Below are 14,560 nucleotides of genomic sequence, written 5' to 3'. Positions count from 1 at the left end.
ACATAACCAAAGAATAAATCATTTTCTGGTTTCCTGACAATAACTTGAGGGTAAGTATGGATCTCTATGATATTGTACAAGGTTCTGTAGCAAAAAAGGAAAGTTTAAATTGATATCTGGGGTTATGCAGCTTATACAGTTATGGCTCTTAACTGTTTAGGAATAAGAGGCCAAAAGCAATTGTTTTCTAATATTTACCGTAGTATAAATTGCTTATTTCTTGACCAATTTTAATAGGGCTTTAGTCTTTAATTCTAGGGGTTTTCTAATATGCTGAATTCCATAGTGTCTTCTGATTTTGGACTTTGAGTTTAAAGTCTTTGATATTTTAATGGTATATTTAGATTTTATACGACTGCAAAATTTTTGCGGTTGTATATTGGTATTATGTCGTCGTCAGCGTCATCCGAAGACAGTTGGTTTCCTCCAATTGCCACTATATTTATTTTCACCTAATTTAACCTAGTTATGTTGCTCATTTCATTTTGCTATTATCTCTTTGTCTAACATTTACAATTTGTGTAACATTTACAAGAATATATATCTCTGGAATGATACCAAAAAATTATCAAAAGCAAAAGCCTGAGTTTACCAATCACACCAACAGGGTAAAGTTTGTAGTAATTTAATCCTGTCAATCTTAATGTTGTGTTTAAATTTTATGCATATTTGTTTAAGCATTTTGAAGTTCAGTGTTGCAATGACAAGACAGATGGTCGCATGAGACAGTGGTATATAAGAAATAAGAAGTTCCTCCAACTTTCACATATACATATGTTCTGATTTGAAATGGCACACTCTCAGGAGTCATTGTTGGAATCAATCAAAATAAAAAATAAACGGCATCATTTTTATATTTATCATAACCATTATAATTCATATAAATTTACCAAAAATGTAATTATAAATATATGTACATTGACAAAAGACATGGGCAGTGCTAATATTTAAATACTACAATGTTGACTAAGTATTGCTCTGAGTCTCTATTGACAAAATACATCACTAGAATTAAGGTCATGATCAACTCTTATAATCTCATGAATTTCCAAACTAACAACTTATATCAATCTTTTTGCACAAATCTTACAAAGCCATGTACTTAACACTGAATAAGAAGGAAAATTCCAGTGTATTGTCACAGTATTGATGTCTCTTAACTTTTGAAATAACATTTGACATATCAACATCCCAACATTTCTTTGTATCCATTGTTTTGACTAGACTGAAGACTGGATTTAGGTTTGCATTGCATAAGATGATTTTTAGATGTCAGACTCTGACGGTAATGCATCAGGATGGGGTAACCATGTATGTGACAATTTCTCCTTTTCCTTTCAAAAGTGTCATTCCTTTTAAATGGCAATTGAATCCTGCATCTATTAAAATTTTTGCATTCTTCTCTGTAACCTGTAAGAAGAGATATAACGCATGATTAACTTGAAATTTTAGACTATATATATATTTTTTATTTTTTTCTAGTAATGACTTATTTAATAAAGGGAAAATAAATACTGTCTAATTTTTTTTTTTAAGAAAGGCTTATTGGATAAAGTCATATAAAGGTTGTAAGCACCATGCTTGTAAGACATCTCCTTTTCTACTCTCCAAAAACTGATCACATAGATTTCCAAAATACGTTCCCGGTCACATAAACAGTGCTAGGTAGTCTTTAAATTCCCCAAATTTTTCCATTATCATATACATTTAAAATTATCTGCTTGTAAAATAAAGAAAGAATTAGTCCTTCTACATCCAGAAATTGTTCTTTATTCATTTTTGAACCCTTTGATATTGAATAAAAATATTAACTAATCAAGCTCACATAACATATGCCCCACACATAAAGGGGAAAAGCTTATAGTGACCGTCTTCCATTTAAATTTATTCTGATAAAGGAATTCATTAGAGATTTTGATGAGAGGAAACCTTTATACAAATATGATAAGGATCTGATAGAAAATGATGGCCCTTACCTGGCAACAAGAGCAACAGTTACAGGATACATTTGAAGACAATTTACAGATCATTCCCAGACCAAATATTAAATCATTCCCTTTAAAGAAGCCAAGAAAACTTTGATGAAAATTTCTATGTATAATGAGTGTTGAAAAATGTCAAGCTATCGGCAAACAGGAATTGGCTATATGGCAGTTGTAAAAATTTCTTACTCACTACCACTCAACATTATCAAGGTGCAGACCAAAAATCATTCCTTTTCATAGAATGAAAAAAAAAACATTGATGAAAGTTTTCTTTCACTCATACAGATGGACTAGTTACTAGTTCTGCTTCTGCCTTGGCGAAACAGGATAACAGTAGATTGGCACTGATTTTTGAACATGTCCAAGACATTGTTGATATCAAATCTGGTAAGGATCGCATACTTGAAAGAGCACAAAATCAGACCCTTATATATCTAAGTCCCCTTCAACACATCACAAAGGGGAGGTTGAAATGAGGAAACAACCTTGAATCAAAATGATATTTTCATCATTTGAAAGTAGCTAATTGCTATCAAAAATTATTTTTGTGTGGCTCTTGCATTCTTCTTAAATTAAGCCAAAAAGGTTTAGAAAATGTTATTTTTTTAGAAAAGGATCAGGCATTTCTTCAGTAGCATGTCACTTGAATGAAGGCGTTGTGCTAATGTAGCATTAGACCATGCTGATAATTACATTTCTTATAATGTTTGATTGAAAACATTATTAATTTTATTATTTAACACTTTATTTGTAAGTTTTCATTTTTGTTAAATTTACAAGGTCAGATTAGCCAAACAAACTATAATTTTTACCTGTATCTTATCTTCTTCACTTGTGGAATCCAGCCTGCTTGCTACATTAACAGCATCTCCCCATATGTCATACAATGGCCTTTTAGCACCGATAACACCTGCTGTTACAGGACCAGTGTTGATACCTTTAAAAGACGAATATCTCTTTTCATTGAATATAACTCCTATGAAAAACAAGAGTGCACACACTGAAATGTCTCACCTTCTTTACTAATCATTGATATGATGTTGATAGTCCTAAGTATAAAGCTTTATTACAACTGTCACATAAACTTAACATTAACCAAGATAGCTAAACAAAGACCAATGAACCATAAAAATGAGGTCAAGTTAAGATGAACCATGCCAGGCAGATATGTACAGCTAACAAAGCTTCCATACAACAAATATAGTTGACCTACTACTTATAGTTTAAGAAAAATAGACCAAAACACAAAAACTTAACACTGTGCAATGAACCGTGCAATTGAGGTCATGGTCAAATAAAACCTGCAGGACTGACATATAGATCATAATATATTTCCATACACCAAATATAGTTGACCTTTGGCATATAATATTAGATAAAAAGACCAAAACTTAAAAACTTAACTTTGACCACTGAACCATGAAAATGAGGTCAAGGTCAGATGACATCTGCCCGCTAGACATGTACACCTTACAATCATTCCATACAACAAATATAGTAGACCTATTGCATAAAGTATGAGAAAAACAGACCAAAACACAAAAACTTAACTATAACCACTGAACCATGAAAATGAGGTCAAGGTCAGATGACACCTGCCAGTTGGACATGTACACCTTCCAGTCCTTCCATACACCAAATATACTAGCCCTATTGCTCATAGTATCTGAGATATGGACTTGACCACCAAAACTTAACCTTGTTCACTGATCCATGAAATGAGGTCGAGGTCAAGTGAAAACTGTCTGATGGGCATGAGAACCTTGCAAGGTACGCACATACCAAATATAGTTATCCTATTACTTATAATAAGAGAGAATTCAACATTACAAAAATTCTGAACTTTTTTTTCAAGTGGTCACTGAACCATGAAAATGAGGTCAAGGACATTGGACATGTGACTGACGGAAACTTCGTAACATGAGGCATCTATATACAAAGTATGAAGCATCCAGGTCTTTCACCTTCTAAAATATAAACCTTTTAAGAAGTTAGCTAACACCGCCGCCGTAGCCGCCGGATCACTATCCCTATGTCGAGCTTTCTGCAACAAAAGTTGCAGGCTCGACAAAAACCTTTTAGACCTACTGCAAATATATTTTACGTACATCATAACATGTAATTAAAAAATTTAAGAGTCCTACATCCTGTTAATATTTACACAAGGTCATGCTTTTCAAAGACTGTTTTTGATGTCTTATATTTACATCATTTGAAACTTTTAGTTTTTGGAATACACAGGATCTACTTAGAAGTTGAATTTAAAATATAAACTAGCTTTTAGTAAATGTGTACTCTTATGTTGGTTCGGTTTGTTAGACACTTTTTGGGCTAAATACAAATCTGATGGTCTAGGCCCTAACTAACAGATTTGTAGATTTTTTTTCTTTTGTTGCACTCACTACTGTTACACCACTCATTTCTTTACAAATTTACATATTTGAACTTTTCTATAACATGTCAATACCTATTTAGCTTTTTTTCAATGCAGTAGAACTTGATCATTTTGAAATAAATGAAAAATACACAATTTTGCTATAAAGACTACAAAGAGGTGCTTCTCCAAAAAGACAGGTGTTGTAACTACTCACCAAACACAATGATAGATGTAACTTTTCATGCACATTACTGAAAGTCTGTTTATCTTTGTTTGACTGATCATTTACAAGTTTTATAGTCTGGATGATTTAGAACTTGACATATTGACCTAGTTATTCTGGAATAAAGTATTATTCCTTTGGTCTTAAGTGGTGTTGGGTTGCTGTCTAAGTCACATATACTCCATATATTATCTTCTGTTAATACTATTATGATTAATTGTTTTACAATATGTCTGCTTTACCTGCTCTTAATTTAAACTGATATGTATTTGTTGTAATAGTCTCCAGTTCTGACATCATTTTCAATGCAAACTGCGTCATGGTTACAACATTTGACCTGTGTGACGATTCTGCATTAGAACAGAGATCTGGTTTTAATCCTGTCACAGCCATGTATGTACTTCCAATCACTTTGATTTTTTCTACTTTGGAAAACTCTGGCAAAAGTAACATCTGAAATCAAATGTTTTTTTTTCTTATTATAAAAGACTTATTTTAAACATTCATACAATGTTCAAATGATGATGAAAATTAACTATATTATAAGAAGGAAAATTGTACAGTCCATTATACGTTAATTATAATATTAATGTAATGTAAATAAATTTTTATTTTTTGTGTGTGTATTAAACTAGTTGATGTGCTGGGAACAATTTTGCAAACTAGCCCACAAGGTAACAGGACAATATGTATCCAAAAACAAGTTAAATCTTTTTTTTTTAATCTTGGTTCGACATGAGATTAGCCAATGACTGCACATATTCAATGCAAGCAAGTTTTAAACATAGACCATAAAGTTGGAAATTTTGACAGAAGGATTTTTCTCATTAATTTGGCCATGAAGACAAATGCAGAAAACAACAAAAAACAACAAATTTCAGACCTCATTTGAATCTGTAATTTTGATAAACAGACACCTTTACATTGAATGATTGATCTTTACTGAGGAAAGATTAGGTGTATTTAAAGAATACCTGATCAAACTTTGCAATAATATTATTGAGTAGTTCTATACACTGTCTAGCTGCACTTTCTTGGTAGAACTCCTTAAAATTTGGTATGGAGGCAAACATAATACAGACATTTTCATGGCTTTCACTGTATAATTCCTGAAATAAAATATAATAGTTCATTAATTGTGTGCTTGAAAAATGTTGTGTCCATTCCATATTTCTAAACTATAACTTTTTAATTTTATTAACTTTTCATACAATTTGTTTACTAAATTTGACAGGAAGAAACAAACATATTCTTTTTTACTCAAAGACCCACCCTGTAAAGTTATGTTTTCAGTTGAAAACAGTCACAGTGTCAACATTTTGTAATTTCACTGTTCAAATACAGATGCATGTTTTCTTCCAATATCTTGTGAACATCTGAATGATATTATTTGATAAAGAAAGATAAATTTTATTTTTGAATTCAATGGACCATAAAAGTGGCATTATTATACTTTCTTCTAGTAAAGCCATGTTTTTGGGGAAATAACATCATGGTTATTTCAAAATATTTCATTTTGTCTAAAACAAGGTCTTAATGTATCAAATTCTGTATTGTATAAGTCATCAATATGATTGTGTGTTCTTTATTGCTGGATGATAAGCTACTTTCTAAATGATTTTTTTTTTCAAATGCTTTTGACTAAAGAAGACAGGAGGACATTTGAAGGTGTTAAATAAAATTACCTGATCCTTAGCTTGATCAGTAAGAAAATATTCAGCTACATGTGATGGTAGAATGTTCTCCAATAACTTCATATTAAGTGAAGCAGAATTCTCTGATAACCTAGCCTCTGTTCTACACTGGTCTTTCAATAGAAAGTTAAGTCTGTTCATAAACTCTACCTACAACAAAACACCACATTATAAAAAAACAATCAATCAATAAAACAAAATATAATATAATGGAGCTGTTGACAAGTTGTGTTTGCAATAAAGCTTAAACTTAAAGGCCATCTCAAATTGCAGTGAGGTGCCAGTTTTCTTTTTGCCTTGTGTTGAAGGCCTCACTTTGAGATGAAGAACAACCCTGAAAGTGCTGTTCATTTGCTTTTGGTTTAATTATTGCTGTGCATGCACTGATTTTGTTTAATGGACAGATACCCCATGTACATGCATATCCTTTGTTTTTCTATTGTACCCAGTATATCTTGACAGAAGATTTAATTTACTTGATTTGTTAATCAATTTTAAATTTTGGTTTTGCTTGAATTTCGGAGATCATTCTTGTAACTATAAATTATCACAAATGGCATTGATTCTGTATGTGCCTGTTCCAAGTTAGTAGCTGTAATTCAGTGGTTGTGGTTTGTTCTTGTTTATCAACATTTTTTTTTTTCGTTTATTGTTTTGTATATTTATAAGGCAGTCAGTTTTTTTGTTTAAATTCTTTAAAACATTTGTCATTATTTGGTCTCTGGTGGAGATTTTTCTCATTGGCATCTTCTTATCTTTATATTTTCTTAAGGAGCTTACTGTTCTGAATTTCATGTCTTCATGGAAATTTCAGTTATTTTGGCAAAAAATCCTTAACTTAAGGTCTTAAAAATAAATACACATACCTGTCTACAGAAATATACTAAAGCCACAAACATAACTCCTGTATATACTGAACCCAATACTGATAGAGACCTACAAATAAAAAAAATCATATACTTATCCTCCATTACAAGTGTATCCTGCATGATGACAAACAACCCTGAATGTGTTTGGGCAAATGCTCTCAGAGGAAATCCAAAACTCCTGCATGATTTTTCAAAATTTTCAAAATGGCTTAAGAAACAAAGAAGAGGAGGGGAAGGACCTTTATCAGGACTCCGGGATCAGTGTTTTTAAGCTGGGGATTTGGGGATTGATCCTTTCAGGATCCGGGAAATCTTTTTTTCAAATTTCGGGATGGCGGGATTTAAATTTCTTTAAATTTGGGACCTCAGGATTTCATGTTTTTAAGTCTGGGATTTCGGGATCAGGACCCCTCCTACCCCCTCAAATAATAGTGAGAAAATAAGATAGTGAATACCATTTGCCATAATTGGTGAGGTCTGTGTGAATTTTTACTTCTAAGTAAATGGAGGGATGTAGGATTATTGTCAATGTTATGACAACCCAACAAATAAAGTTATTTGAAAAAGACTTTGCTCAATAGAAAACCTTCAACAATGAACACTTCCTATGACAAAATCAAATAAAAGACAAATAAAATAAATAATGAATATATATATATATGAATCTTTCAACCAAATCTCAATAAACATAATGCACACAGAAACAATGACAACCACTGACTAGACTCATAAACATTTACAGGCACATCATTAATAGTTTGCATAAATAAAGGGAGATAATCATGTGGAAATACAGAACTAACACTTTTAGATGTCTCTCAGTGGTGGGTTTGATGGTTACATATTTATGTATATATCAAAGATAATAACTTGAATCATAATCCATGCTATGTTCTAGTATTAACATAAGACTAGTATCTCTGATTTTTATAACTTGAGAGTTTATTTATAAATGTATCCATACCTCTTATCACACAAAAAAAAAAAGTCAATAACAATACTTACAAAGTACACTCTGTCTGAAATACTGAGTCTGTATGGAACAGGATGTCAAATACTTTAACAGCAACAGTCATTAGCAATACTTACATAGTACCTTCTGTCTGGAATACTGAGTTTGTGTGAAACAGAATGTCAAATACTATCACAGCAACAGTCATTAGCAATAATTACATAGTACCTTCTGTCTGGAATACTGAGTCTGTATGGAACAGAATGTCAAATACAATCACAGCAACTTACATAGTACCTTCTGTCTGGAATACTGAGTTTGTATGGAACAGAATGTCAAATACTATCACAGCAACAGTCATTAGCAATACTTACATAGTACCTTCTGTCTGGAATGCTGAGTTTGTATGGAACAGAATGTCAAATACTATCACAGCAACAGTCATTAGCAATACTTACAAAGTACCCAGTCTGGAATACTGAGTCTGTATGGAACAGGATGTCAAATACTTTAACAGCAACAGTCATTAGCAATACTTACATAATACCCTCTGTCTGAAATACTGAGTCTGTGTGGATCAACAGTCATTAGCAATACTTACATAGTACCTTCTGTCTGGAATACTGAGTCTGTATATAACAGAATGTCAAATACAATCACAGCAACAGTCATTAGCAATACTTACATAGTACCTTCTGTCTGGAATACTGAGTCTGTATGGAACAGAATGTCAAATACAATCACAGCAACAGTCATTAGCAATACTTACATAGTACCTTCTGTCTGGAATACTGAGTTTGTATGGAACAGAATGTCAAATACTATCACAGCAACAGTCATTAGCAATACTTACATAGTACCTTCTGTCTGGAATGCTGAGTTTGTATGGAACAGAATGTCAAATACTATCACAGCAACAGTTATTAGCACTACTTACATAGTACCCAGTCTGGAATACTGAGTCTGTATGGGACAGGATGTCAAATACTTTAACAGCAACAGTCATTAGCAATACTGACATAATACTCTCTGTCTGAAATACTGAGTCTGTGTGGATCAACAGTCATTAACAATACTTACATAATACCCTCTGTCTAAAATACTGAGTCTGTGTGGATCAACAGTCATTAGCAATACTTACATAGTACCATCTGTCTAGAATACTGAGTCTGTATGGAACAGAATGTCAAATACTTTAACAGCAACAGTCATTAGCAATACTTACATAGAACCTTCTGTCTGGAACACTGAGTCTGTATGGAACAGAATGTCAAATACAATCACAGCAACAGTCATTAGCAATACTTACATAGTACCCTCTGTCTGGAACACTGAGTCTGTATGGAACAGAATGTCAAATACTATTACAGCAACAGTCATTAACAATACTTTTACTATGTACTTGATTTGTAGAAATAACACATTGGCTGATAAACTCAGAAAACTGCATAGTACAAAATACTGAAAAAGATAAAAATGAACAACAATATTTCAAAGGATTCAATTTCTAATCTAAGTATAATTCATTACTATTTTTTGGAAGATGTGAGAAGACATGTTACAATTTTGTCATACATGTTAGATGTTTAGCTAACTATAAAACCAGGTTTTACCCATCAATTTCTCAAATTCTGACCATGCAAGACGTACCCTATAACCGGTAGGCAATGTCATTAAACAAATAAAACTTATCAATTTCTTTTGAAAATGCCTGTACAAAGTTAGGAATATGACAGTTGTTTCCATATGTTCTATTGGATGGTTGATAAAGCCAATCATTTGATTTTATCACTTTTTATGGATTTCCCAGGGGGCTTTAGAATTTACATTGGAGTTTTGTTCATACTAATCATACAGACATGGTAAATTGTAAAATGGAGAGTTGTCTCATTGGAACTCATTATCACATCTTCCTATATCTATATGGTGTGTTATTTTTGCTACTGTTTTAATACAGCGATAACCACTTTTGAGCATGACCTTTGGCATGAAATATGAACAAAATGTGTTGTTGAATAAAGCAAGGTTATTCTGAATCACAAACTTGAAATCTGAAAAACGATGTCTTTGAAAAATCTGAAAACCAGAGGTAAAATATTTGCCTCAAACAGTATAAATTGTCTTTTTCAAATTAAAAAGAAAAGTAAAAAAATATTTTATGATTTCCTGAGATATAAATAACATTGCAAATATCAAATTAAAGACTAAAAATTTTTTAATAATTGACAAGATGTAAAATAATAAAACTTACAATAGGTTTATTACAACCATCAGGCATCTTGTCTTTAGTCCTGTTACAACTGACCTGTTAAACAAAATGTGTAATATAATCATATTCATAGGTCAAATATAAAAAAATGGCTCTGAGTCTCAAATTGACAGGTTGCAATGTTTGTGAATAATTAATATAAAATTATATCAATGTAGTAACAATTACAAAAAGGTTGTAAATTTTGCTGAAAATGAACTATTTTAGTTGCCTACTGCAGTAAAATATCAAAAAATTCTTTAAACAATTCCATAACAGTCAACTTAACATATCTTCAATCTTCCTGTGCAATTTCATGGAACTGGGTGAAAAAACATATTAGGAGTGGATTACAAAAATCTTTTGAAGACTTTTCTGAAAAATTACTAAGTTTCAAAGTCTGGAAAAGTGAGGGAAAAAATCCTCAAACAATTCAATATCTAAACAACTTATCATTTGAGCAATCTGCCTGTGAAGTTTTAGGGATCAGGGTTAAAAAAAAGTAGGAGGTTTATTAACTAGATACCCTCTGATCCATAAAATGAGGTTGAGGTCAGGTGAACTTTGTCTGAGGGACATGTAGACCTTGCATGAACCCTATTTAGCACATACAGTTATCATATTAACTCATAATTAAATGAGAACTTCATATGGCAAAATAATATGATCTTTTTAGGAGTCACTGAACAAAGAAAATGAGGTCAAGTACAATGGCAGAATGTAACTTTCTATGGCAGATCCAGAAATTTTCATACAAAGGGGGCCCACAGACTGCCTAAGAGGGGACCCACTCCAGTCATGCTTCAATGATTCCCTTTAGAGTCAACCAAATTTTCCCACAAGGTGGGGGATTCAATGGGTATTATGTCTGCAGAAAAGAACTCCATGGCTATTACCTTATCTAGTTTAAATATTCAAATTGTTATGGTTAAATATAGGACCATAAGAAAATAAAATTAACTGTATCAAAAAAGTTTCAAAAAAATAAATTGCAACCAAAAAAAAGTTATGAAATAAACAGACAAATTGATGGATGAAGCAGCAACAAAAATTATGCATTTGCCATCAATATTTTTGCAGTAAACTCTTAATTTTTACAAGATCACATCTGTCCAATATACACTCAGATTCATCTGTGAAAAAGGATTTGAAGTCTTTCAAATCAATAAAACACTCAATTAAGTATGTTTTATTTCATCAAATCCAAACTTTGTCTACTAAACATTATATTTAATCTTTGATTGATAAAAGGAAATATTTAATAAAACACAACCAGCTTTAAATTGTTAAAATATCATGTTATAATCCTGCACTCAATACAACAAAAACTGATTTAAAAAATCAAGCATATTAAATTTCTACATGCATACATATAAAATTCACAGCCACACTTACCAATGGTATCAGTGAACAAATTCCAGTCAAAACAGCACACAGGCATATTGTAAAAATGTGAATAGGTGAACTCAGGAGAAAGTTTTGAGAAATTCTAGAATACCAGGTTGAAAAACTAGATTCTTCAGTGTTCTGCAAAAACAAAATGTTCAAAAGAATATGTGTTATGAAAAAGGCAAGTGACCATGCATGCATACACATTTGTTGTAAATACAATCATATGATAGTGCAAACAAAATTATTTTTGTTATATATTTGATAAAGATCAAACACTTATTTCAACTATCTTTATAAATTTTTACAGTCAAAGTTTAAATATAGAGAGCAAGAATAAGTTCATTTATTGGTATCTATATATTGTTACAGGCAAGAAACTAGCTCACCTGCATCTTCAACAAGTTTGTATTTCAGCATACAAAATGTATATGCAAAAAATAAAAAAAAAATGTTAAAAATTATCTTACAGGGCAATTGCTCCATTAACCAGTTGACTGACTGGTATTGTTGATTATTTGTGCTTAAGTTTCATCTATCTATTACAGTTTTCAAAAAAAATAAAATGTGAATGTCATTAAAGGGCATAGCTTCAATAAGTTGAAAAACAATTTTGATAATTTTGTCTTATTTATCTTGCTGATCTTTTTTGCCCAGTCTTTTAGCCAGGTGAGCTTAAATATGTAGCTATCTAAATAGATTTTTGATTTTCTTTTTACAACATCTCATATATTTTAAAATTTCAACAAAATATGTCAGTTGTCAAGCATCTGATATATTATTTTTTATTATTTTTCTGCTATATTGGAATGAGCCAAAAGAGAATTTAATTTTTAGTTTATTCTGAATTCTAAATCTTAAAAAAGTAACTACAGAAAAAATGTGAGACATCCAGCTCAGTCAGAAATTGTAGATTTAACAAGTGCATTAATATTTGTGGAAAGATTAACATGCACAGAACTGTTGAAGTGATAAATGTACATTTTAGTGTGAAATTTACAGACAATTAAGTCATGCAGTACTTACAAAATTTTCACCAAGACTTATAACAATGAGTACTGTGAATACTGTTATACCAATACCAAACATTGCATAATACTCAAATCCTCTGGAAAAGAAAGGCTTTTCTTACATAAAAGTGTATTATGGTAATGTGTTATTGACAACAAATTAAATTTTAGTGATATAATTAGTACTCTGTCTGGATGTTCCAAATTTATTGAACATCTAGCTTTATTCTACTCTGTACTATTTTGAATCTTATACAGCTTAATTGGTGTTACTCTTTATAGAGGGATAAAGGGTAAGTGTATTTAAACAAAACAAGATACTGAACATTAAACATGGATTATATGAAAAGCAATTTTATTGCTATTCTTCATTCTAAAGAAAAATGCTGATACGCTTTCAATTAATATTATCTTGCATTGAAATTTTCTTTTCTGATTTTTCCAGGAGAGGGTTGGTATATAAATGAATACAAAATAATCTGTAACTCTCTTTAATTGAAAAAAGCTACAAATGTGCACTTACCTGACAGATACAACACCATGAACAATCTGAATACCAACAAAGACACCAAACAACAATATAAGACTGACTTTAAACCATAAATCTGGCTCTTTATTGTACTCTAACTCTAGTTCTTTACTGAACCTCATCCACCAAGGGTTGTAATCTTTATTTCCTTCCCAACTACTGCAATTAAAATCAAAACTGATTTCTGTGTATTTTGAACAACAAAATACAAACAAACCTAAAATTAATTCATAATATAATATATATCTTTTAAACTCAAATATTACCAATGTCTTGCCTTGACTTAGACTTGGGTTAATCAACATATCTTTCACTTGAAATTTACTTGCAAGTAAGTTTTTTTTTTTAAATAGTATGTTTAAAGAAATCTAGCAGGCTCAAATAGTTTTAAAAAGTTATAAAGTTTATGCCTGCGGCATACTAGTTTTTATAAATCAAAGCCCCATTGGAAATATTTAGTCATAACAGTGATTCCATTGCATGAAGAGTTTATCATCATGAACTTTTATAATAATTATGGCTGCCCTACCTTTTCCTTCCAAGAAGTTTTGATTTGTTTTCTAGCTCCATGTTCACTTCTGCATGAAATTTTTTGCCCATTTGAATGATATCTATTTCACTGAAAAATTGAAAATAAAATTCAGTTTAGAGAAAAAAATATCTTATTAATAAAATAAAAAAAACAACAAAAAAACATAACTGAATTTTTGAAAACATAATTTTACATCATAAAATATTTGGTTAACACAAACAAATTTGTATTACACCTAGTTGCATAAAAAATGTTGAAAATAATTGAACCTTAAATAATAAAAAAAAAAACACCAAGTAAGTTAACATTCAGATTTATAATCTGTGTTTAAAAAAAAAAAAATTGTTCCAAAAAAGTCATCGAAATACATTTTGTACAAGATTACCTAGTTATTTTTGATGAACTGCTCTGAGCCAACTGTCCAGGACTCTGTAAACACAAATAGGGAATTATTTAGCCATTAATACATCTTACAATTGTGAAAAATGATGAATTTACAAGTCAAGGAGAAATGATATTAAGTCAATGAGACATTAAACCAGCAATACAAGGTAAATCTCCAGTCACATCCACTATACAATCTAAGACGATGTAACTGATTAGGAAACACAATTAAACCCAGTCAACGAACACATCTTGTATATATCTCTGTCCCATTTTTATATTGGAGAACATTTTTAAAAGATTTATATCTTATGATCCAAAATTAAATACTGTTATAGGTAATGTTTAAATTCATGTCTGATAAAGGT

The 14,560-nt window shown here is 31.0% G+C and overlaps 1 protein-coding gene across 5 annotated transcripts in view; it reads right to left on the bottom strand.

The window, feature by feature from the left end:
• Positions 1 to 844: 844 nt before the first annotated feature.
• LOC143079742 (adenylate cyclase type 2-like) overlaps positions 845 to 14,560 on the bottom strand; it is a 69,667-nt gene continuing 55,951 nt past the window's right edge. For 4 of the 5 annotated variants that reach the window (XM_076255293.1, XM_076255294.1, XM_076255297.1 and 1 more), the window contains exons 11-23: positions 14,194 to 14,237; positions 13,806 to 13,895; positions 13,271 to 13,435; positions 12,764 to 12,845; positions 11,744 to 11,875; positions 10,352 to 10,405; positions 9,410 to 9,561; positions 7,146 to 7,215; positions 6,271 to 6,429; positions 5,560 to 5,694; positions 4,828 to 5,038; positions 2,798 to 2,922; positions 845 to 1,410 (exon numbers count right to left, since the gene is read on the bottom strand). In XM_076255293.1, the coding sequence (XP_076111408.1) occupies positions 1,294 to 1,410; positions 2,798 to 2,922; positions 4,828 to 5,038; positions 5,560 to 5,694; positions 6,271 to 6,429; positions 7,146 to 7,215; positions 9,410 to 9,561; positions 10,352 to 10,405; positions 11,744 to 11,875; positions 12,764 to 12,845; positions 13,271 to 13,435; positions 13,806 to 13,895; positions 14,194 to 14,237 (1,536 nt within the window). In that variant the 3' untranslated portion in view covers positions 845 to 1,293. The remainder of the gene's footprint in view (positions 1,411 to 2,797; positions 2,923 to 4,827; positions 5,039 to 5,559; positions 5,695 to 6,270; positions 6,430 to 7,145; positions 7,216 to 9,409; positions 9,562 to 10,351; positions 10,406 to 11,743; positions 11,876 to 12,763; positions 12,846 to 13,270; positions 13,436 to 13,805; positions 13,896 to 14,193; positions 14,238 to 14,560) is intronic. The other variant, XM_076255296.1, reaches the window with a different exon arrangement.

This window comes from Mytilus galloprovincialis, chromosome 6 (genome assembly GCF_965363235.1).
Source record: "Mytilus galloprovincialis chromosome 6, xbMytGall1.hap1.1, whole genome shotgun sequence".
NCBI lineage: Eukaryota > Metazoa > Mollusca > Bivalvia > Mytilida > Mytilidae > Mytilus > Mytilus galloprovincialis.
Note: the sequence above shows the minus strand (reverse complement) of the source record. Positions and strands in the feature narration are given on the sequence as shown.